At 34.5% G+C, this 26,689-nt stretch overlaps 2 protein-coding genes, 1 long non-coding RNA gene and 1 pseudogene across 4 annotated transcripts; all 4 read right to left on the bottom strand.

Moving 5' to 3' along the window:
* Positions 1-279: 279 nt before the first annotated feature.
* LOC146915366 (pentatricopeptide repeat-containing protein At4g21190-like) lies at positions 280-4,495 on the bottom strand. The gene is made up of 5 exons (XM_085717778.1): positions 4,301-4,495; positions 4,116-4,217; positions 2,652-2,795; positions 2,319-2,531; positions 280-1,198 (listed from the first exon to the last, which is right to left on the bottom strand). Exons 1-5 carry the CDS (start codon positions 4,379-4,381, stop codon positions 812-814), a joined length of 927 nt encoding a protein of 308 aa, XP_085573904.1. The 5' UTR covers positions 4,382-4,495; the 3' UTR covers positions 280-811.
* Positions 4,496-8,769: 4,274 nt separating this feature from the next.
* LOC146915365 (uncharacterized) lies at positions 8,770-10,005 on the bottom strand. The gene is made up of 2 exons (XR_015014576.1): positions 9,444-10,005; positions 8,770-9,171 (listed from the first exon to the last, which is right to left on the bottom strand). It is a non-coding gene; the product is annotated as an uncharacterized LOC146915365 (long non-coding RNA).
* A 2,783-nt stretch (positions 10,006-12,788) lies between these two features.
* Positions 12,789-17,004, bottom strand: LOC146915364 (pentatricopeptide repeat-containing protein At4g21190-like). The gene is made up of 5 exons (XM_085717776.1): positions 16,810-17,004; positions 16,625-16,726; positions 15,161-15,304; positions 14,828-15,040; positions 12,789-13,707 (listed from the first exon to the last, which is right to left on the bottom strand). The coding sequence occupies exons 1-5, from the start codon at positions 16,888-16,890 to the stop codon at positions 13,321-13,323; spliced, it is 927 nt and encodes a 308-aa protein (XP_085573902.1). The 5' UTR covers positions 16,891-17,004; the 3' UTR covers positions 12,789-13,320.
* Positions 17,005-21,232: 4,228 nt separating this feature from the next.
* On the bottom strand, positions 21,233-25,444 carry LOC146915363 (disease resistance protein RGA2-like; annotated as a pseudogene). Its single transcript, XR_015014571.1, has 2 exons — positions 21,953-25,444; positions 21,233-21,680 (listed from the first exon to the last, which is right to left on the bottom strand). The product of XR_015014571.1 is annotated as a disease resistance protein RGA2-like (transcript).
* Positions 25,445-26,689: the final 1,245 nt, after the last annotated feature.

Genomic DNA, 26,689 nt, shown 5'->3' with positions numbered 1-26,689 from the left:
AATTCAAGTTAATTTAAAATCTTGTTTCATAGATGCTCACCAAAACTAAGTAACATATGGATATATCCAGTGTTTTTCTTCAAAATTTAAATTCATTCAATTTGTCATGTTTCAAACTTTTTTTGTTCAAAATTGGATCTTTATGAGAACATGATTCCAAGTTGTTAGACTAGGTTATAAATTTGAGAATAAACAAAAGAATAACGCCAATAAAAATCATGATGCCATAAATTTGAGAATAAACAAAAGAATAACGCCAATAAAAATCATGATGCCATCTAGTCCTAATAATGAAGTACTTACTAATTATCATGATTTCAACATATTAGTACATTGCAAATATATGACCAACAATATAACACAGAACTTCACAACTATACCCTAATCAAACCCTATATGCATTGAAAATCACACCCTACAATCTCCATATATTATGCATTGAGGAAATCTACAAGCCAAAGTACCCAACTTCAATTCAGCATTGATACTGGCTTGAGAGAAGAACATAACAACTTATATTGTGGACTTTGCCATTTCAGGAATCTGAAGTAGATATGTTACTTGATTGGCAAATGATCTGATATCCTCATAAATGAAATGGCTACCACCAGATTCTCAGGCTTACATTTTTTGAAATTTTAAAAGCATGTTCTCCTAATGTCTTCACCTTACCTCGTAACAGCTAATGTCTTCACCTTACCTCGTAACAGCATGTAGGAGTCAGACGCCGAAATAATGATTTCGTGTGTAACTAACATTAATGGCCAACAGAAACTTATCTGCTAGTCATAGTATAACCATCTTTCTCTCGTTATACATCTAAATTTGGTTCCATAAACTTAGATGAATCATCAGAAATTTGTTTGGTTTCCATGCCTATTAAATCGGCATCCTGTTCGAATTGTTCATCTTCCGTTAACTCTGAAGTCTCTTCTGAACTATCTTCCTCTCTTAAGCCTGAATTTGGTTGAACATTATCATGCTTTCTTACGTATATATCGACTTTATTAGGCTGACCTTGCACCCTGATTCTTACACGCTTTCCTTTGATGTATCTATATTCCCATTGCGGTGGTGGATATTTTTGATGTAACTTCTCGTATTTATCCATCATACCTAGCTCCTTGAAGACATTTCCAACCATTGAGACAACAGAACTACTAGGTTTAACACTAAGCTCCTCCATGTCGGCAAATACCTATATGAGAAATTGAGTAAAATATTGAGCCGGAATTCCATCCATATTAACAACATTTGTTTGTTTACTATATTATTATGTGCTTTATTGTATATGTTTCTACAAGTTTCCTCACATAACTGTAGTTATTTCTTGCAGTCAGTTATTTGGGTTCAATGATTTCTCACTGAACTAAAATATTAGTTTCAAACTTCTGTTATTTACTGTGACAACTTTAGTATTATATCTCTCTCACACAATCCAGTCCTATATTCTAGGACCAATGACAGAGCCGGATGTGTATTAAGAGAGAAAATCATCAACAAGAATCTTATCATCTACCACACTAAAGCTACTGATCAAAACATATATATCCTCCCTAAACCATTATCCTCTCCATGGTTTGGACTTCCTCAAGAAAAACCCGGTGGTTGATAAGTTCAGACTTAATTGAACACCTAGGGAAGATGTTAGAGCATTTGCATGTTTACTATATTCGGCTTTGATAACTATTTAGTTCTTTTTTGTTACAGTTGTTAGATTGGTGAACTAAGTAGCTAACAATTAAGTCACACTCACCGCTAGGCTGAGTCTATAAATAACAATGCTACTGTATTCGAATGTAACAATCAATCATTCCATTGCAGATTCCTCAGAATCCTATCATACCACTCTATTTGATTTTCTTGCCACTTACATCTGTACTGAAAAGTCACAGCATGTGTGCTTCACATGATTCATTCTTAGAATAGTACAACTGAAGAGTCACGCACGATTCACATATAGTTAAAACTTAGCTCTTTCAGTACGTAAGCAGATTCTGCTCTTCCTCCATTCCACTCACATCCTGCACCATTTCCAGGAAATCTTCAGTAATCCTCTGAGTATCTGACAGGTCTTTTTTCTCTTTCCTTTGTTCTCTCCTATCATATATATAATTATTTATTACTTCACTTGTTCCTATTTTCACTCCAATAACTTTTCTTTTATCCAATGTATATTTGCCATTTGAACTTTGAATATACAAGAATTTGAAAATTACATTGAATAAAGTAAACAAAATAATTTACTCAAATATAAGGTATATTAGATGCACATTATAGATAGTTTAAATTGATATAAAAATCACAAATCATAATACCTCAAACATCTTATCATGCAAGCCTCTTTTACAGTAGATAGATATCATTTTATCAAAGAATCTACGTGGCAAGCTTTCCGTGTACTGCATTAATAGCTTTGTCCAAAGCTCTTCTGCTTCGTCAACTCGGTCATCCTCAGCTAAAGCATTAAGTAATGTAAAATAGCTTCCCATTGTCTTTCCTTGGCCCTTGCTTAACATCCATTTTGTTACCTATAGTTTCAGAAAGTAATTTTCATAATTGTATATTAGCTCAGAAGCTATCCGAAGAAGGAACATAAATCATCACTGACTCAATCGCAGATAGCAGAAAATAACAGTTTATTCAAATACCTGTATTATCCGCTTCCATTCTTTCTCGTATTCTAGAGTCTTGAGTACCTTTTTCACTGTAATTATAGGAAATTCTAGTTCCCAAGCGACATAGGTATCAAGAGCTCCATAAACTTCTTCTTTGACATTTGAAAGTTCTTTAATCTGTACAAGACAATAAAAAATTATTTTTCCAGAAATGCAAATCATCCAAGGAAAAATCAGCCTAAGGTTTTCTGTATAAAGTCAGAGTGTTATGAGTTAAGCCGATGAAGATTGTCCAACCCAAAAGACTAGCCACTAAGAGCCGGCGTGGAACTCATAACATTGCCACCTCTTTTAGAGCTGACATCCACGACGGCTTTCACTCTTTCAACACTGACCATGTGGTAGCTTTTTGAAATTTGTGGCTCTACTCATCTATCAATATTCAGCAGTGCACAGCGTTGTCGATTACAAATGGCAGAACATGGCAAAAAAGCAGAAATCCACCATTTTGAACCGCCATAAAATAAAACACCATGGTGACGGCATCCTTCACAAATTTCTCATACCGGTTGTCAAAATATCAACCACCGCGATCCAGCATGGCCGATATTTGACAACCCGGTAATGTATCTTAATTCAGCCAATAAGTAACTTTTCCGTAACCTAACTATCAACGAAAACACCAATTTTTATGACTTTAACCCATGAAAAGAGTCTAACCCAAAAGACTAGTTCATAGACAAATAGTGAAGGGATGTCCGCCATGGTCCCGCCAAAGGATACATTGACTTCTTTATATGGCAGAGTTTTCGCCATCTGACATTGTTAAATACTAGATTGAACTTTCTTATCTACTCAATGTCAAACTAACAACAAAGAGTACTACTACCATATCATAACTAGTAAGAAACCAAAGCATAAACTACTAAGGTTAACGATATAGCACCGACTCTTCTAATCAAAGGAATGTACAATCTCTTAACACAAGTTAGTGTCCTACACCAACACGACATAATACTTACATTGAATAATGCCATTTTCTCGGATAACTAACAGTGTCGATGTATCAGCGTTGTGTCTGATATTTGTGTCTATGTAAGTCTATGTAGAACTAACACTTTTATCGAAGGTGTGTCTGCTGTTCGACACATGTACCAACACAACACCGACAAATGTGATCACATTCAATTATGTCATTTTCTCAAATAATTATTGCTGTCTATGAATCACGGATTAGGCGTGTCCTGGAGTCGGACACACGTCGGTGTTTGACTCTGACACGACACCGACACAGGTGATTACACTGAATTATGTGATTTTCTCAAATTATTAGTGGTGTCGGCGTATCAGTGTCACATCTGTGTTGTGTCTGGTATCCGTGTTTGTATCCATGCTTCATAGATTGTTGTTAACATGTCAATGTCACTGTCGTATTTGGATTCACTGTCTTCATAATAACAATATAAACGAATATAGCGAATGCAAGGAAGAACTTACAGATTGAACAAGCTTAGCAGCCTTAGAAATAGTTCCAATTTTTTTATTAGTCTTCCAAACTCGAGGATATCTGGGTCTTGGACCTTTTGCAGCAGCAAATACCTTATAATAAAATAATAAAAATAATTCAGATTAAAAAAACTACTATACCCAAAAAACTATAGAACTAAGGAAAAGAATCTTACCACAATGCTTCGTTTATTTGATATGTTAATTTGTTGGTATGGTTTAGCAATAAGTAGAAGCGAATTAGTGAGTGAAAGCATTACTGCTTGTGGCGGTGGCTGATGGCTAACTCCTCCCGAGATTTCCGGCCAGGTTTGGGTTTTTGGCGGGCAGTTGAGTGCGATTTCGACTTGCTGCTGATGTAAGGTTGGTGTGGAAGTGGATGATGATGGATTGGGTTTTTTTTTCTTCCGTAGAATAATGGATTGGGTTTGTAAATGCATCCAAATTAATGTTTTTTTTTAAGGAAAGTGTTTTTATAGTTTCTTTTTGTTTACTTTTTTAGTTTAAAATTGGTCAATTATTTTTTTTTTATTTTTTTGATGAATTAAAATTGGTCATTTGTCTCATAAACTACATTGAATAATATATGTAGGAGTAAGTTCAGACTGTAAATACCTTTCTTATTTATTTAATAAAGGTGAATTTCTAATCACTAGATTATTTGATAAAAAATAAATAAAAAATTTGGTAATTTATATCACCAAAGGTGAATCTTGCGTTTGGCTGCGAGGTGCGCGTGAATCTTGTGATGTTTTCTCAATGTTTCCAATTTCTGCTCATGTGTTTTTTTGCCTTGATGATATTTTTTCCATTCAAAATGTGGAGATTTAATAATTGAATTTGGGTATTTTGTGAGATTTTGTGATTAGTGTGGTGAAAGTCGACGAAGAAGATTGAAGATGAAGTTTGTGAATGCTGCATTTTTTGAGGTTTTTTAGTAAAATAAATTATTTAAGAATAAAGTTATTATTATTAATTTTATGTAGCTAGTCAACTCATCTTTTTTGAATATATAAAAATTGATCGTACCTGATCAGAAGGTGACTTCTGATGCTTTTTAATGCGGTGGTTGTAAGGTGGTGGAATGCGTCAGTTTGAATGCTGGAATGAGGAGGGTGTGTACCTACAGACACTCCGACGTTCAAATCAGTAAGAGATCAGGATGAGGGTTTAAAGAGAAGATAGATTCTACCTTGGGGACTGCGAGGAGTCCCCTTTATATAGATATGAGTGTTTGCAGAGCCGTTGTAAGGCACACGTGTGCTCTACTGTTATGAATTCGTAGGAAGTGTAACCGTCGAGGAGAGATTCGCGGGAACGTGGGCAGAGACGTTACAGTTCGTTTGAACTGGTCTCAGTTGCTCCGAGCATCCCCTCGCAGAGAATGGGTGTGTTGCGAGTAATATTGCCAAAATACATAATTTGGATTGTAGTTGTATTGAGCCTATGCAATTGGGCCTAAAGGCTTTAACCGATCCAGAACAAAAATGGTTAACTTGTATACACGTTAAAAGATGAATGATTTAAATGTTAGAAAAAGAAGTTAAAAAACAAGGGTTACAAATAAATAAGATAAAAGACCTCTAATGTAATTTTAAAAAAGGAATAATATTAAAATGAGACGAAATCACAGTATACATGTATAATGTATTTGGAGATAAATATAATGTATTTATCTGTCCAGACTTCTCTACCTATCTATGCTCTTTCCTTCTTCAAAGCTCCATCAGTGGGTGTGGACTTCCGACCCAATTAAGGGTTATACGATGTGTGACGCGTATCGTATTCTCACTAGCGACGCACCTCATCTTGATATTGTTGCGTCGAATTCATTTTTGCATGCAGACGTTCATTTTTGCTTGTTTGGCGATTGCTTCAGAATAGATTGCCGACAAAGCATAATTATGTCACAGAGGCGTTATCAATGCAAACTCCCAACTTTGTGTTACATAATGTGGAAACTTGGAAACAACAAATTTATTTTTAAATTGCAATTACTTTGGCTCACTTTGGTATCCGGTGACAAATTGGCTTGGTTTCAATTCGCTCTCTCCACACACTATTGAAGATCAGTTATTACAGTTTGAATACCTCGCAGGTGCTTCTAAACCTCAGCGTTCTATTTTGATGATCATTTGGCTTGCGTGCTTGTGGGTTATATGGAAAGAATGGAATACCATGATTTTTAACAACAAAGCTTGCTCAATGTTTCAATTTATGGGTCATGTTAAGCTTCTCTCATTTAGGTGGCTGAAGGCGAAAAAGACATCTTTAGCTTTCGCCAATCATAATTGGTGGCATGATCCTCTTATGTGTTTAGGCTTTGGTTAATTTCTGTTTTTTTTCCTGATTTGCTTTTCTTAATTATTTTTAGTACTTTTGTAATGACTTTGTAACTTTTCCTGATTGTACCATGATACACCATGTGTCGGGTATAATGTATTTAGCAGTATAATATTCCATTTTAGCATTTTTTTATTTTTTTAAAATTATTTCGAAAAAATTGGACAATTTTAATGGTAAACTGAAAATACAAAAACAAATTGATGGAAACCACCTATCCAACACTTTTTCACAAATTTTTATCCTAATAAATGTCTTTCCCTAGCGACACTTCAGTCGAATTTCACACCTATTTTCATAAGAGAAATTCTTGCATGGTCTTGCCCTTAACACGTCATCCTTGAGCCCATCCAATCAAATAATTTCAATTAATTAATTGATGAAATAAAAAAAAATTAAATAGGTTTTAAGAGGGAAAGGACAACACGATCTATTTAAATTGGAAGGCAGTTTTCAGTAACCTTCTTCAAACCCACATGACTTAACCATATCACTGATTTAATGGTACTTCTCCTAAAATGCTTTCCAACCCACAATATCATCTCTTGCATCGTCTTATAATTATCAAACATGCCGACTTCATTTTCATTGAATAATTTCAGCACTCTTAATCAACATAAACTTCATCCTCAAAGTCTCAAAACTGATGAGACTGGAATTAGAAAAAAACTGAGTTCTCCACACAATTATGAAACTTGAATTATTGGTATAATAAAAGAGATGGACATGACAAGGTAACGGAAAAGAAGGGTGAGTCGTTCCAAAAAAAGCAAAGAGAGAGAGTAACTCCACTCAGAGAATTGATCGTGGGTGGCAATATTTTTTTTTCTTTTTTTATTTTAATATTAAACTAATTAATTGAAATTATTTGATTGGATAGGCTCAAGGATGACATGTTAAGGGCAAGACCATGCAATAATTTCTCTTTTCATAATTATTTTCACGCTTCGGTGCAATCTTACACGATGTCTTGAATTTAGCGTATTCTAACTATCAACCACTACATCGAACAATCCATATTTTAATATAGTATTTTAATTTTTTATAAATATAAAATCCAAACTTCAAATCTGGACAGTAGGATCTTTGATCGAACAGACCAAATGTGACTGAGAACTGAAGTCCTAATCTTCTGACTGCACTCAACCCTTGTCCTACAGGAAGAAGTGTACCTGAACAATCCACCAGGCTTTGAAAAGATTATAATACATCGAAGTTTTTCTGTGATAACTTGTCTACATTAAGTACTATAAACATGTAGAGCTATATCGTCATTTAATCAAGGTGGTGAATTCAAGAATTTCTTAATCCATAGTACACCTAAACATGTCCTAGTAACTCTATTTTCCTTCTTTTTCCATCTCATATATATTCCTCCAGTTTTCTTCCTGAAATTCAATAAACCATATCTCGATTTATATGGGACAGTATCAAACACTCAACATTGTTTTTTTTAAAACAACATATTTGAACAAACTAAATAAATATAAATATGTATTTTCAATCATAAAAATACATGTAACAAAACAACTAAATTTATCATATAAAATAATACTATCAGTTGATTTACCATATCATTCATATGATATACAATATTACTTTTTTTTCCCCGAGTAATCTAATGGTTAGAAATTTCGACCCTTGTATATTGTACAACATTATCCCTACCAACTGAACTTTGCTCACGAAAAATGATACAATATTACTTTTATTAGATATTACTTTCATTAGATAAAAATGTATATCCAAAGTTTTAATATTACATTAAATGTAGTCGATGTATTATGGATAGTTCCTACTCTTCAACACTTGGACCCTCATACCTGATTTGATTTGATTGTAGTTTACAATCTTATACTCAAATAACAACGAACAATGTTTAACGATGACTAAGCCATTTGGGTTGGTCTAATGATATTGGCTTGAAAATTTGGAGTGTGTTCCGGTGAAATGGGGCTAATTTCGATGGACTAAGTCTATAACCCTGACTTTAAATGAAGCCTAACAAGTGGACGGTGGAATTAAATCCTTAAAATAAGTAGGTTTTTGGGTCGGATACCGAGATTTAAAAAAAAAAAAGTTTAAAGGTCATTGATGAAATAACCAACTACTTACAATGCACTTGCATCAAATATCAGTACAAATCGAAACTACCTTGATGAAATGATAATATGTCAACAATGATTCTTTTTTTCTTTTTTTTTGACTGGGTCAACAATGATTCTTAAAATCAATAACTGAAGACTACAGTGCTTCTGAGTAGGAACAGTAATTGACGATAATGAAATTGGAAATTTGAATGTCCACTTCACCTAAGTGTGTTGATCTTATAAATAATTGACATCTTTCAATGATTTTATTTCATCCTGAATCTATATATAATGCACTTCTGCACAATATGCATGTTTAGAATTAGAACTACTCTATCATAACCGAACCATAATGATTTTATTGCTAAACAATAGTACTGATGAAACATTTGCCACTTTCAACATAGAAGTCTTCTGTATAGCAAGAAAGGAGAAATATATGTTTCTTAGTCCTCACCATTTTTGGCATACAGGAGTGTTATCTATATATGCCATTAAGTTCATTCACAATGCATCAACTATACATTTAAACTCATTCCCCGAACGCATCTCGATAGCCTGATAACGACTGCGCAACACACTATCTTCGAACATCCAATTTAGAGAATCACGCACTGCATCAAGAGTTCCAATATGTCAGAAATCATCCTACATTTGGGAGAAAAACATGATCTATGAAGCACTGAGTGACACATGGATATCAAACACGATACCGACACAAACACTTAGACACTGATAATAATTTAAGCAAATAAAGTCAAGTGATTCAATGTAACTACATACGTCGGTATCGTGTAAGTGTGAGATACCGGGACAATCCTTAAAACAAAAGTGTCGGTGCTACATAAAGAACAAGATGAAATAAGCAAGGTATTCAGTAGATTACTATAGTATGTGTCTTCTTCAGTTAACTCCAATTCAGGAACGTGAGCTATCTTTTGCCAATCTTCCCCAGTTCCTTTCTTGCATCGTTTCTCCAACATAGGACATCCAACAATAAGCAAAGTATGCAAGTTTATGAGGTTTTGAAACCTATTTGGTAGCGACTTTACATTTGTACACCATATGATTTCTACCCTTTGAAGAGAAGTCATGGCTCCCAACGATTCCGGCAAGTAATCAATGAATGATAGGGTCAAATTTTGTAGGGAGGGGATAACTTCTAAGCCCTGTAATATCCGGTTGTTTCCACCGTAGCCTGAAATTGCCACTTGACGAAGGGAAGTTAGCTTGTTCATATTACTTGGTAAAACAAGTTGTGGACAACCACTGATTACAAGTTTCTCAAGACTAGCCAAGTCTCCCATACCTTCTGACAAGGATATTAATTTATAACATCCATCAATGGTCAAAACTCGAAGAGAAATCAAACCTTGCAACGCATGCATCGAAAAAGACTCAAGTTCATTACAGCTTGAAATGTGAAGCTCCTCAAGGACACTAAGAGAGTAATTGGTTTTTTTAAGAATAGGTTTTGGATTCAAATCCATCGACATGTACGCTAGTGGATTTTTTAGCGCCGAGACAAAATTACCATCAAATTATGATGTTGCTGGTGTTTGTGTCACGTTCTATGTAAGTACACAAATTAATGTTTATGATTTTTTTTGTGTTTATGGATATTACTTTACTTTGATCAAATATTTAATTGAAATATATTGAATATTAATCGGTTCAAAGAGAAACTGATCATTGCATTATTACTCTAAACATTTTTTTTTGGGGGTGGGGGGTGGGTTTGTTGTCGTTGTTGTTACAGACCACGAGCATTGATGTCTTCGATAGAAGAAGGCATGATGAACTGAATTTCGAATTCCTAGGGTAATATAGCTGGAAAGCCATGGCATTTTCAAACAAACTTGTTTGGAAATGGAACCAATAATCGTGAGGAGCGTTACGATCTCTGGTTCGACCCAACCAAAGAATATCATAGATATATATATTCTCTGGACAGGAAAAAAAGAAAATTATGTAAGTGTTGTCTCTCTCTTCTTTTTTTGTTGATATGTAAATGTGTCTCTATTACTACGTTCATTCATACATTATAATTAAATGTATATTTCATTTGTCGACTATAATTAAGTCCAGCTGAAAATTATAATCCACACAATGCATGTTAGTTAGGATACTATGTTTGTCCAAGTGCAATTAAAATTGGTATGAGTAGAACTTTTTGGTATGTAGTAGAACTTTTTTTACAAAAGGAAAATATACTTTTTTTTATTCAAAATAAAAGAAGAGAAATATAAATATTATGGTGTCTAGATTAATGAAATTAAATAGTTGATAGAGTATATCTTAATATGTATATATAGCTAGCACAAAAATTAGTTTATTTCACTGCAATATTTTAAACTTGTATTTGCTACTTACCATATATTTTGTTAAAAAAAAATTGTTCATTAATAGTGTATTTATCACATGCTTGATGAATTATTGTAGATTTTAAGTTGATATAATTCCAATTAGAGAAGTTTTACAAAATGAGCAAATGGAAAGTAATTACCATCCAAACGATGTACTTGTATGCTGCCATATGGGATGCATCAAATTGAGCCAAAGACGAAGGAAATTAAAAAGTGGACAATAATTATGGTTCGTTTGAGTAATTAATATCATAAATGCTATAACCAAAGTAGTTCTTAATGCTCTTAAAAAAAACTCAAGTTTATGAAGTTGCACAACAATTACAACATATTTTCCCATACCACAAGCAAAAAATACAGTGCATTTGATCTAGAAGCTCGTATTTATCCATCATACCTAGCTCCTTGAAGACATTTCCAGTCATTGAGACAACAGAAATACCAAGTTTAACACAAAGCTCCTCCATGTCTGCAAATACCTACATGAGAAATTGAGTAAATATTGAGCCAGTATTCCATCCATATTAACAACATTTGTTTGTTTACTTTATTATTATTGCTTAGACAACAATATCCTTTTTACTTATTGATTTATTTTTTCTAAAGGTTCTGGAGTGATTCTTTAGGATTTCCTTTCTTTTTCGATAGAACAATTAAGCTCGGCGAGTGTTGGGCTACGAGAGGAGTCTAGGCATCATATTGAATTAAGAACAACCACACGGAGATAAAATTTACTCGTTCTTAGCAGGTTACATGACAAAGGGGTGGAGTGTCCTATTTTTTCACTGAAATTTCAGTAGGCACTGCTGGCTAACCGGTGGTGTGGAAGACATAGTTCACTTCAGCCTGTTCAGTTACATAAATTCAGACTCGCATACTGTGCTGCTTGAAATTCTACGCAGTAATGCAGTTGTCATGCTGATATGTGGAGCATCTGGTCTGCCAGAAACTCTCGGATAGTGTTACTGAATGCCTAGTATAGCTTGCGATGCATGGCAAAACGATGCTGGAGAGCTTGAAATGCGCATAGGTTCTATGTAACAACAGCAGAAACATGAGGAAAATACCAGCTAGGAGTTCATGGTGTAAGCCGACGTTAAATTGTTACATAATGTAATGTGGATGCCTCTCTCATCGGCATAACCGGGTTGGCTTGGGGATGTGCATTTGAGATGATTTTGACAGCTTTCTTCTTGCCAAAAAGAATGGTTCTCCCAGATGTGTTCAGTCAACGAAGGCAAAACAAGTGGACTATTGTTTGTGATCCAATGGGTCCACGAGCTTCAATTGGAAAATGTTGATTTTGAATTATACTCGAAGAGGGTACTGAATACTTTCACCACCACAAAGGATGTCTTGGATTTCAGCGCTATAATTGACTAGTGTAACATTTTTTATCGATTCATTTTAAAAACTCCAGTGTAGAGTTAGTTAGGAGATAAGTCAATGAAGTTGTTCACCACGTTGCTAAGACGGCCACAACTTTAGTTAGTTTCATATTTCTGGATGAAAAACACCAACATGTATGTACTGAACATTTAATCATCAATTTTTTTCACTACAACTTTTATTTTGAGGCAACTACAAATTCAAGTTAATTTAAAATCTTGTTTCATAGATGCTCACCAAAACTAAGTAACATATGGATATATCCAGTGTTTTTCTTCAAAATTTAAATTCATTCAATTTGTCATGTTTCAAACTTTTTTTGTTCAAAATTGGATCTTTATGAGAACATGATTCCAAGTTGTTAGACTAGGTTATAAATTTGAGAATAAACAAAAGAATAACGCCAATAAAAATCATGATGCCATAAATTTGAGAATAAACAAAAGAATAACGCCAATAAAAATCATGATGCCATCTAGTCCTAATAATGAAGTACTTACTAATTATCATGATTTCAACATATTAGTACATTGCAAATATATGACCAACAATATAACACAGAACTTCACAACTATACCCTAATCAAACCCTATATGCATTGAAAATCACACCCTACAATCTCCATATATTATGCATTGAGGAAATCTACAAGCCAAAGTACCCAACTTCAATTCAGCATTGATACTGGCTTGAGAGAAGAACATAACAACTTATATTGTGGACTTTGCCATTTCAGGAATCTGAAGTAGATATGTTACTTGATTGGCAAATGATCTGATATCCTCATAAATGAAATGGCTACCACCAGATTCTCAGGCTTACATTTTTTGAAATTTTAAAAGCATGTTCTCCTAATGTCTTCACCTTACCTCGTAACAGCTAATGTCTTCACCTTACCTCGTAACAGCATGTAGGAGTCAGACGCCGAAATAATGATTTCGTGTGTAACTAACATTAATGGCCAACAGAAACTTATCTGCTAGTCATAGTATAACCATCTTTCTCTCGTTATACATCTAAATTTGGTTCCATAAACTTAGATGAATCATCAGAAATTTGTTTGGTTTCCATGCCTATTAAATCGGCATCCTGTTCGAATTGTTCATCTTCCGTTAACTCTGAAGTCTCTTCTGAACTATCTTCCTCTCTTAAGCCTGAATTTGGTTGAACATTATCATGCTTTCTTACGTATATATCGACTTTATTAGGCTGACCTTGCACCCTGATTCTTACACGCTTTCCTTTGATGTATCTATATTCCCATTGCGGTGGTGGATATTTTTGATGTAACTTCTCGTATTTATCCATCATACCTAGCTCCTTGAAGACATTTCCAACCATTGAGACAACAGAACTACTAGGTTTAACACTAAGCTCCTCCATGTCGGCAAATACCTATATGAGAAATTGAGTAAAATATTGAGCCGGAATTCCATCCATATTAACAACATTTGTTTGTTTACTATATTATTATGTGCTTTATTGTATATGTTTCTACAAGTTTCCTCACATAACTGTAGTTATTTCTTGCAGTCAGTTATTTGGGTTCAATGATTTCTCACTGAACTAAAATATTAGTTTCAAACTTCTGTTATTTACTGTGACAACTTTAGTATTATATCTCTCTCACACAATCCAGTCCTATATTCTAGGACCAATGACAGAGCCGGATGTGTATTAAGAGAGAAAATCATCAACAAGAATCTTATCATCTACCACACTAAAGCTACTGATCAAAACATATATATCCTCCCTAAACCATTATCCTCTCCATGGTTTGGACTTCCTCAAGAAAAACCCGGTGGTTGATAAGTTCAGACTTAATTGAACACCTAGGGAAGATGTTAGAGCATTTGCATGTTTACTATATTCGGCTTTGATAACTATTTAGTTCTTTTTTGTTACAGTTGTTAGATTGGTGAACTAAGTAGCTAACAATTAAGTCACACTCACCGCTAGGCTGAGTCTATAAATAACAATGCTACTGTATTCGAATGTAACAATCAATCATTCCATTGCAGATTCCTCAGAATCCTATCATACCACTCTATTTGATTTTCTTGCCACTTACATCTGTACTGAAAAGTCACAGCATGTGTGCTTCACATGATTCATTCTTAGAATAGTACAACTGAAGAGTCACGCACGATTCACATATAGTTAAAACTTAGCTCTTTCAGTACGTAAGCAGATTCTGCTCTTCCTCCATTCCACTCACATCCTGCACCATTTCCAGGAAATCTTCAGTAATCCTCTGAGTATCTGACAGGTCTTTTTTCTCTTTCCTTTGTTCTCTCCTATCATATATATAATTATTTATTACTTCACTTGTTCCTATTTTCACTCCAATAACTTTTCTTTTATCCAATGTATATTTGCCATTTGAACTTTGAATATACAAGAATTTGAAAATTACATTGAATAAAGTAAACAAAATAATTTACTCAAATATAAGGTATATTAGATGCACATTATAGATAGTTTAAATTGATATAAAAATCACAAATCATAATACCTCAAACATCTTATCATGCAAGCCTCTTTTACAGTAGATAGATATCATTTTATCAAAGAATCTACGTGGCAAGCTTTCCGTGTACTGCATTAATAGCTTTGTCCAAAGCTCTTCTGCTTCGTCAACTCGGTCATCCTCAGCTAAAGCATTAAGTAATGTAAAATAGCTTCCCATTGTCTTTCCTTGGCCCTTGCTTAACATCCATTTTGTTACCTATAGTTTCAGAAAGTAATTTTCATAATTGTATATTAGCTCAGAAGCTATCCGAAGAAGGAACATAAATCATCACTGACTCAATCGCAGATAGCAGAAAATAACAGTTTATTCAAATACCTGTATTATCCGCTTCCATTCTTTCTCGTATTCTAGAGTCTTGAGTACCTTTTTCACTGTAATTATAGGAAATTCTAGTTCCCAAGCGACATAGGTATCAAGAGCTCCATAAACTTCTTCTTTGACATTTGAAAGTTCTTTAATCTGTACAAGACAATAAAAAATTATTTTTCCAGAAATGCAAATCATCCAAGGAAAAATCAGCCTAAGGTTTTCTGTATAAAGTCAGAGTGTTATGAGTTAAGCCGATGAAGATTGTCCAACCCAAAAGACTAGCCACTAAGAGCCGGCGTGGAACTCATAACATTGCCACCTCTTTTAGAGCTGACATCCACGACGGCTTTCACTCTTTCAACACTGACCATGTGGTAGCTTTTTGAAATTTGTGGCTCTACTCATCTATCAATATTCAGCAGTGCACAGCGTTGTCGATTACAAATGGCAGAACATGGCAAAAAAGCAGAAATCCACCATTTTGAACCGCCATAAAATAAAACACCATGGTGACGGCATCCTTCACAAATTTCTCATACCGGTTGTCAAAATATCAACCACCGCGATCCAGCATGGCCGATATTTGACAACCCGGTAATGTATCTTAATTCAGCCAATAAGTAACTTTTCCGTAACCTAACTATCAACGAAAACACCAATTTTTATGACTTTAACCCATGAAAAGAGTCTAACCCAAAAGACTAGTTCATAGACAAATAGTGAAGGGATGTCCGCCATGGTCCCGCCAAAGGATACATTGACTTCTTTATATGGCAGAGTTTTCGCCATCTGACATTGTTAAATACTAGATTGAACTTTCTTATCTACTCAATGTCAAACTAACAACAAAGAGTACTACTACCATATCATAACTAGTAAGAAACCAAAGCATAAACTACTAAGGTTAACGATATAGCACCGACTCTTCTAATCAAAGGAATGTACAATCTCTTAACACAAGTTAGTGTCCTACACCAACACGACATAATACTTACATTGAATAATGCCATTTTCTCGGATAACTAACAGTGTCGATGTATCAGCGTTGTGTCTGATATTTGTGTCTATGTAAGTCTATGTAGAACTAACACTTTTATCGAAGGTGTGTCTGCTGTTCGACACATGTACCAACACAACACCGACAAATGTGATCACATTCAATTATGTCATTTTCTCAAATAATTATTGCTGTCTATGAATCACGGATTAGGCGTGTCCTGGAGTCGGACACACGTCGGTGTTTGACTCTGACACGACACCGACACAGGTGATTACACTGAATTATGTGATTTTCTCAAATTATTAGTGGTGTCGGCGTATCAGTGTCACATCTGTGTTGTGTCTGGTATCCGTGTTTGTATCCATGCTTCATAGATTGTTGTTAACATGTCAATGTCACTGTCGTATTTGGATTCACTGTCTTCATAATAACAATATAAACGAATATAGCGAATGCAAGGAAGAACTTACAGATTGAACAAGCTTAGCAGCCTTAGAAATAGTTCCAATTTTTTTATTAGTCTTCCAAACTCGAGGATATCTGGGTCTTGGACCTTTTGCAGCAGCAAATACCTTATAATAAAATAATAAAAATAATTCAGATTAAAAAAACTACTATACCCAAAAAACTATAGAACTAAGGAAAAGAATCTTACCACAATGCTTCGTTTATTTGATATGTTAATTTGTTGGTATGGTTTAGCAATAAGTAGAAGCGAATTAGTGAGTGAAAGCATTACTGCTTGTGGCGGTGGCTGATGGCTAACTCCTCCCGAGATTTCCGGCCAGGTTTGGGTTTTTGGCGGGCAGTTGAGTGCGATTTCGACTTGCTGCTGATGTAAGGTTGGTGTGGAAGTGGATGATGATGGATTGGGTTTTTTTTTCTTCCGTAGAATAATGGATTGGGTTTGTAAATGCATCCAAATTAATGTTTTTTTTTAAGGAAAGTGTTTTTATAGTTTCTTTTTGTTTACTTTTTTAGTTTAAAATTGGTCAATTATTTTTTTTTTATTTTTTTGATGAATTAAAATTGGTCATTTGTCTCATAAACTACATTGAATAATATATGTAGGAGTAAGTTCAGACTGTAAATACCTTTCTTATTTATTTAATAAAGGTGAATTTCTAATCACTAGATTATTTGATAAAAAATAAATAAAAAATTTGGTAATTTATATCACCAAAGGTGAATCTTGCGTTTGGCTGCGAGGTGCGCGTGAATCTTGTGATGTTTTCTCAATGTTTCCAATTTCTGCTCATGTGTTTTTTTGCCTTGATGATATTTTTTCCATTCAAAATGTGGAGATTTAATAATTGAATTTGGGTATTTTGTGAGATTTTGTGATTAGTGTGGTGAAAGTCGACGAAGAAGATTGAAGATGAAGTTTGTGAATGCTGCATTTTTTGAGGTTTTTTAGTAAAATAAATTATTTAAGAATAAAGTTATTATTATTAATTTTATGTAGCTAGTCAACTCATCTTTTTTGAATATATAAAAATTGATCGTACCTGATCAGAAGGTGACTTCTGATGCTTTTTAATGCGGTGGTTGTAAGGTGGTGGAATGCGTCAGTTTGAATGCTGGAATGAGGAGGGTGTGTACCTACAGACACTCCGACGTTCAAATCAGTAAGAGATCAGGATGAGGGTTTAAAGAGAAGATAGATTCTACCTTGGGGACTGCGAGGAGTCCCCTTTATATAGATATGAGTGTTTGCAGAGCCGTTGTAAGGCACACGTGTGCTCTACTGTTATGAATTCGTAGGAAGTGTAACCGTCGAGGAGAGATTCGCGGGAACGTGGGCAGAGACGTTACAGTTCGTTTGAACTGGTCTCAGTTGCTCCGAGCATCCCCTCGCAGAGAATGGGTGTGTTGCGAGTAATATTGCCAAAATACATAATTTGGATTGTAGTTGTATTGAGCCTATGCAATTGGGCCTAAAGGCTTTAACCGATCCAGAACAAAAATGGTTAACTTGTATACACGTTAAAAGATGAATGATTTAAATGTTAGAAAAAGAAGTTAAAAAACAAGGGTTACAAATAAATAAGATAAAAGACCTCTAATGTAATTTTAAAAAAGGAATAATATTAAAATGAGACGAAATCACAGTATACATGTATAATGTATTTGGAGATAAATATAATGTATTTATCTGTCCAGACTTCTCTACCTATCTATGCTCTTTCCTTCTTCAAAGCTCCATCAGTGGGTGTGGACTTCCGACCCAATTAAGGGTTATACGATGTGTGACGCGTATCGTATTCTCACTAGCGACGCACCTCATCTTGATATTGTTGCGTCGAATTCATTTTTGCATGCAGACGTTCATTTTTGCTTGTTTGGCGATTGCTTCAGAATAGATTGCCGACAAAGCATAATTATGTCACAGAGGCGTTATCAATGCAAACTCCCAACTTTGTGTTACATAATGTGGAAACTTGGAAACAACAAATTTATTTTTAAATTGCAATTACTTTGGCTCACTTTGGTATCCGGTGACAAATTGGCTTGGTTTCAATTCGCTCTCTCCACACACTATTGAAGATCAGTTATTACAGTTTGAATACCTCGCAGGTGCTTCTAAACCTCAGCGTTCTATTTTGATGATCATTTGGCTTGCGTGCTTGTGGGTTATATGGAAAGAATGGAATACCATGATTTTTAACAACAAAGCTTGCTCAATGTTTCAATTTATGGGTCATGTTAAGCTTCTCTCATTTAGGTGGCTGAAGGCGAAAAAGACATCTTTAGCTTTCGCCAATCATAATTGGTGGCATGATCCTCTTATGTGTTTAGGCTTTGGTTAATTTCTGTTTTTTTTCCTGATTTGCTTTTCTTAATTATTTTTAGTACTTTTGTAATGACTTTGTAACTTTTCCTGATTGTACCATGATACACCATGTGTCGGGTATAATGTATTTAGCAGTATAATATTCCATTTTAGCATTTTTTTATTTTTTTAAAATTATTTCGAAAAAATTGGACAATTTTAATGGTAAACTGAAAATACAAAAACAAATTGATGGAAACCACCTATCCAACACTTTTTCACAAATTTTTATCCTAATAAATGTCTTTCCCTAGCGACACTTCAGTCGAATTTCACACCTATTTTCATAAGAGAAATTCTTGCATGGTCTTGCCCTTAACACGTCATCCTTGAGCCCATCCAATCAAATAATTTCAATTAATTAATTGATGAAATAAAAAAAAATTAAATAGGTTTTAAGAGGGAAAGGACAACACGATCTATTTAAATTGGAAGGCAGTTTTCAGTAACCTTCTTCAAACCCACATGACTTAACCATATCACTGATTTAATGGTACTTCTCCTAAAATGCTTTCCAACCCACAATATCATCTCTTGCATCGTCTTATAATTATCAAACATGCCGACTTCATTTTCATTGAATAATTTCAGCACTCTTAATCAACATAAACTTCATCCTCAAAGTCTCAAAACTGATGAGACTGGAATTAGAAAAAAACTGAGTTCTCCACACAATTATGAAACTTGAATTATTGGTATAATAAAAGAGATGGACATGACAAGGTAACGGAAAAGAAGGGTGAGTCGTTCCAAAAAAAGCAAAGAGAGAGAGTAACTCCACTCAGAGAATTGATCGTGGGTGGCAATATTTTTTTTTCTTTTTTTATTTTAATATTAAACTAATTAATTGAAATTATTTGATTGGATAGGCTCAAGGATGACATGTTAAGGGCAAGACCATGCAATAATTTCTCTTTTCATAATTATTTTCACGCTTCGGTGCAATCTTACACGATGTCTTGAATTTAGCGTATTCTAACTATCAACCACTACATCGAACAATCCATATTTTAATATAGTATTTTAATTTTTTATAAATATAAAATCCAAACTTCAAATCTGGACAGTAGGATCTTTGATCGAACAGACCAAATGTGACTGAGAACTGAAGTCCTAATCTTCTGACTGCACTCAACCCTTGTCCTACAGGAAGAAGTGTACCTGAACAATCCACCAGGCTTTGAAAAGATTATAATACATCGAAGTTTTTCTGTGATAACTTGTCTACATTAAGTACTATAAACATGTAGAGCTATATCGTCATTTAATCAAGGTGGTGAATTCAAGAATTTCTTAATCCATAGTACACCTAAACATGTCCTAGTAACTCTATTTTCCTTCTTTTTCCATCTCATATATATTCCTCCAGTTTTCTTCCTGAAATTCAATAAACCATATCTCGATTTATATGGGACAGTATCAAACACTCAACATTGTTTTTTTTAAAACAACATATTTGAACAAACTAAATAAATATAAATATGTATTTTCAATCATAAAAATACATGTAACAAAACAACTAAATTTATCATATAAAATAATACTATCAGTTGATTTACCATATCATTCATATGATATACAATATTACTTTTTTTTCCCCGAGTAATCTAATGGTTAGAAATTTCGACCCTTGTATATTGTACAACATTATCCCTACCAACTGAACTTTGCTCACGAAAAATGATACAATATTACTTTTATTAGATATTACTTTCATTAGATAAAAATGTATATCCAAAGTTTTAATATTACATTAAATGTAGTCGATGTATTATGGATAGTTCCTACTCTTCAACACTTGGACCCTCATACCTGATTTGATTTGATTGTAGTTTACAATCTTATACTCAAATAACAACGAACAATGTTTAACGATGACTAAGCCATTTGGGTTGGTCTAATGATATTGGCTTGAAAATTTGGAGTGTGTTCCGGTGAAATGGGGCTAATTTCGATGGACTAAGTCTATAACCCTGACTTTAAATGAAGCCTAACAAGTGGACGGTGGAATTAAATCCTTAAAATAAGTAGGTTTTTGGGTCGGATACCGAGATTTAAAAAAAAAAAAGTTTAAAGGTCATTGATGAAATAACCAACTACTTACAATGCACTTGCATCAAATATCAGTACAAATCGAAACTACCTTGATGAAATGATAATATGTCAACAATGATTCTTTTTTTCTTTTTTTTTGACTGGGTCAACAATGATTCTTAAAATCAATAACTGAAGACTACAGTGCTTCTGAGTAGGAACAGTAATTGACGATAATGAAATTGGAAATTTGAATGTCCACTTCACCTAAGTGTGTTGATCTTATAAATAATTGACATCTTTCAATGATTTTATTTCATCCTGAATCTATATATAATGCACTTCTGCACAATATGCATGTTTAGAATTAGAACTACTCTATCATAACCGAACCATAATGATTTTATTGCTAAACAATAGTACTGATGAAACATTTGCCACTTTCAACATAGAAGTCTTCTGTATAGCAAGAAAGGAGAAATATATGTTTCTTAGTCCTCACCATTTTTGGCATACAGGAGTGTTATCTATATATGCCATTAAGTTCATTCACAATGCATCAACTATACATTTAAACTCATTCCCCGAACGCATCTCGATAGCCTGATAACGACTGCGCAACACACTATCTTCGAACATCCAATTTAGAGAATCACGCACTGCATCAAGAGTTCCAATATGTCAGAAATCATCCTACATTTGGGAGAAAAACATGATCTATGAAGCACTGAGTGACACATGGATATCAAACACGATACCGACACAAACACTTAGACACTGATAATAATTTAAGCAAATAAAGTCAAGTGATTCAATGTAACTACATACGTCGGTATCGTGTAAGTGTGAGATACCGGGACAATCCTTAAAACAAAAGTGTCGGTGCTACATAAAGAACAAGATGAAATAAGCAAGGTATTCAGTAGATTACTATAGTATGTGTCTTCTTCAGTTAACTCCAATTCAGGAACGTGAGCTATCTTTTGCCAATCTTCCCCAGTTCCTTTCTTGCATCGTTTCTCCAACATAGGACATCCAACAATAAGCAAAGTATGCAAGTTTATGAGGTTTTGAAACCTATTTGGTAGCGACTTTACATTTGTACACCATATGATTTCTACCCTTTGAAGAGAAGTCATGGCTCCCAACGATTCCGGCAAGTAATCAATGAATGATAGGGTCAAATTTTGTAGGGAGGGGATAACTTCTAAGCCCTGTAATATCCGGTTGTTTCCACCGTAGCCTGAAATTGCCACTTGACGAAGGGAAGTTAGCTTGTTCATATTACTTGGTAAAACAAGTTGTGGACAACCACTGATTACAAGTTTCTCAAGACTAGCCAAGTCTCCCATACCTTCTGACAAGGATATTAATTTATAACATCCATCAATGGTCAAAACTCGAAGAGAAATCAAACCTTGCAACGCATGCATCGAAAAAGACTCAAGTTCATTACAGCTTGAAATGTGAAGCTCCTCAAGGACACTAAGAGAGTGAAGATCATCTGGTAATACCTTGAGTGTACTGAAGCGAACGATGATGAGTAATTTAAGATTATGCATACTGCACACAATTCTCTCTGGGAAATCCACAATTTTATTGGAATGGTAGTAACGGTTTATTTCACCAACATCAAGGAGTTCAATAGATGGAAGGGATGGCAATGCCAACTTGGGAACACCTGAAATGTTAAAGTAGGAAAGTTGTGGTAGCATCTCTACGCCTTCAGCTTTCAACATCCTCTCTAAGTTTGGTAAATCACGCAGAGTTAAATTCTTCACTGAAATGAAAGCCCTCTTGGATGTAGATTCATACAAGTCATCGTCAATGTACTTTAAATCTGTCATTCCACATACATAAAGAGTGGTTAAACAAGGTAATTTACCAAGTGGAGGCAGCCGCTGACAGTTGTTACAGTTGTAAAATGTAATATCAACCAAGCCTTCCAAAATAGATGTATTTCTCATCCAATGGGGAAAATGTATTCCCACATAACCCTCAATCCCAAAACCCTTGAGACCAGTGTGAGGCTCAAGGGCTTCAAGTACTCGCTCAACATCAGTATCAATACCTTGTGAATTAGCGTGACTACCCCATGACAGGTATAAGCTATTTAACTCCTTTTTACCAATCAAATTAGCTTCTTTAGCATCCCATTCACTTGCCACATTCTCAAGGCCTCTGATGTGTAGCTTGCCTCCTAGTTGTAAGTCACGTAACTCTGCTAAACCAAACCCCGCCTTCAACCCACAATGAAAGTGCTCAAAGTTTTGAGACAAGTTAACTTACTGATTTTGGAAGGCATTGAATCTAGTGAATTGCATCTTTGAATCACAAGATGCCTGAGATCTTGAAGTTGTGTCAATTTTCTGGGAAGACTAGAAAGAAAAGGACAACTAACAAGTTTTAGTATTTGCAAATTCTTCAACCTACAAACAGACTCAGGCAAGGTCTTGATGAAACTTCTACTAATTTCCAAGTACCTCAGATGTGTTAAATTCCTTAGCGTCGAAAGTTTCAAAGAACTTATACACAATGCTCTAAGAGGAGGTATTAATGGCAACGGACCTAACTTTCCAAACTTCACATAAAACTCAAGAAAAGTTCGCAAAGATTCAACTTTCTTAAAAGGGATGATGTTGTAGTTGAATGGTTTATTGAAATTAAAAAATGAGCAACTTATATGGTGAACTCTACTAGACAAATTAGTCAAGCTTGTATAATCAAAAGCCATACATTCTTCTCCTGTAATGGACTGAGCTAAATCATGAATTAAATCATGCATTTTAAATGTAACTTCACCCTTTTTATCAGTTTTGACTTCTTGAAAAAATGATCTCGCATATAATTCATTCCACACCTCATGACCAACATGTTCCACCTCTAAATTTCCAATGGAAGAGATGAATCCATTAGCCAACCAAAGATGGATCAGTTGTTCCTTCACCATTTCAAAATCCTTAGGAAAAATCGCACAAAAAGTAAAACACGGTCTCAGTGATAATTTCAAATTTAAGTAGCTGAGTCTCAAAACCGACATGATAGGATTGTCCTCGGATAAGCTCCAAAACTTACTTTCCTTTACAGAGAGCCATTGATGTTCCTCACTTTTAAAGCGCAAAAGGCTTCCTAGTACTTTGGCGGCAAGAGGCGAACCCACACATTTCTTGACTAACTCCTTTCCTATTGCCACAAGCTCTGCACGCTCTTCTCTATTTGTTTCAAAAGCTTTTTGTTTGATCAAATACCAGATGTCATCATCAGATAAGCCTACCAAATGATGAGCAGGATAAGTTCCCATGATTGATGCAACATTGACAAGTCTGGTTGTGACCAAAATTGATGCGCCTTTCGTGCCATTTCCACGTTGCAGAAAATACTTGAACTGATTCCATTTCTCTTGATCTTCACTCCACACATCATCAAGAACAAGTAGATACCTTTTGTTTTGCAAAATATTTTTAACCTTCTTTTGCATTGATTCTAAAGAAGAGAGATCTGGATTTTTTCCAACAACGGATTCTATGATGGACTGCAAAACTTTCATCATACTAAAATCCTCAGAAACACACACCCATATTTTCAAGTTAAAGTGTGTATCTACCCTTTCATCATTGAAGACCACTTGAGCAAGTGTTGTTTTTCCTTGCCCACCAACACCAACAATGGAATAGACAGAGAGTTCTTCACTATCGACAGCATGACTTAGAAGAAACTCAACAACTTTCTCTCTATCACGATCTCTTCCATATACTTTCGGTTCAGTGACGACAGAAGTAGTTTGGCGCTTTTCATCAGCTCCTCGTTGGCGATCCTCCATGATTACTGCTTGTAATCCAAACTTGATCCTTTCTTCAGCAATAACATCAATCCTTTTAGCAACCTCCTTCATCCTCTTTCCAATATCTCGACGAGCCAAAATCTTCTTAGGATGGAAACGGGTGATCCACTTGTTGTCTCCATGTGCTTTTGATGTTATTGTACAATCATCCAATATATCATCAAGAACATAAGCAGCATCAGTCAGCTTCTGCAGCCAGTCTTTCACAACACGGCTCGTTATTTGCTTCTCTTCAGCATCTTGGAGGACAGCACGAATTGCGGTGAGATTTCCACATAGCTTTTGTGTCATTTCTCCAACACCCAAAAAGGTCGAAAGCTCCTCTCGAACAAAAGATCCGAGGTTTTGAATCACAGTTCCAAGTAAAACATCAGCCATTTTGCAGGTAAGAGAACAGAAATGAATCAAAGTTTGGACAGTGAGGATATGAATCACAGTTTGGTTTAGGAAGATGAATATGCTAAATTATTTGTTTTCAATGATTATCTATGAAAGGTTCTCGTGTTACTTTTCAAACTTGGCTCCTCTAAAAAAACAATAATTATTGTACATGACAATGAGGATTAGAACAAGTTGTGAAGTGGGTGAGGAAAACAACAATACTAACAATTAATATCAGTACTATAGTGTTACAAGTTGTGAGGAAAAAACAAAGTTGGGAATCTTTTCATCATGTCCGTTCATTTGCTCAGTTAGTAGTAAAATTGTTCACTTTCAAGTGTATGACTTCATTATTGGTAATTAATAATTGGTGTTGTAAGACTCTCTCCAATCCTATGAAATGCACACACTTCTTGGATTAAGCGTGTTCCTCGATAGCGACATGACACCAACACATATAATTACACTGAACTATGTGATTTTTTCAAATTATTAGTGAGGTCAACGTGTCAGTGTCTGTGTCGTGTCCAATGTCTATGTCCAATATGTGTGTCCATATTCGCTTCATAGCTCCAATCTCAAATATAAGAAAAAAATTGATATAGAAAGTTGATGTATTTGGTGTAAGATTTGAATCAAATACATCAACTTTGTTTGACTAATTTTTGCTTATAATTAAGACCTATTGGGTATACTCTTATCAATATAATACTAATAGTTTAAAATTTATCTTTTATCACTTCCAAAGATGATAATAATACTGCAATTACTTTAAAACATGATAATTAGAAGTTAGGACTATAACATATCAATGTAATTTAACATTTATCTCTCTCTTATCACTTGAAAAGATGATAATAATATTGTACTTGAAAAAAAATGATAATTACAATAACATTGCTAAGCTTACCAGTGGCTATTCTCTCGAACGACAGCTCCCACCGTACTGTACAGTGAATACTAGCACGAACCAAGTAAACTCTAATTTAGAGATTCCAATTGACAGTTGAATTTGATTAATGAATTAAATGAAATCAACTTGAGTTCATTCGTTTTTAAAGGATTTTTTTTTTTAGTGAATCACTAGATTGATAGTCGTTGTACCAAATTCTCAAATTGGTTCATACTCTATTAATAACTCAAAATAGTTCATGTCTTTGTTAAACGTTTCTGAGATTGGTTTCCGACTATATTAGTTGTTTTATATTTTAAGTCATTAGCGTATCAAATAAGATTCAAAAGACATTATGTCATTAACCACTAAATAATATGCAAAAAAACATTGAGTTATTAACACTCAAAATACAAAACAACTAATAGAGTAAAAGACCAATCTTAAATATGTTTGACAAAGACATGAACCATTTTAAGTTATCAATAGAGTCAGAGACTATCTTGATAATTTGGTACAAAGATAGAGACCAATTTGATGGTTTAATATTTTTT

This window comes from Medicago sativa, chromosome 6 (genome assembly GCF_051527215.1).
Source record: "Medicago sativa cultivar Bolivia chromosome 6, Bolivia_mono, whole genome shotgun sequence".
NCBI classification, from domain to species: domain Eukaryota; kingdom Viridiplantae; phylum Streptophyta; class Magnoliopsida; order Fabales; family Fabaceae; genus Medicago; species Medicago sativa.
The sequence above is the reverse complement of the archived record's forward strand: the minus strand, read 5'-3'. Positions and strand labels throughout refer to the sequence as shown.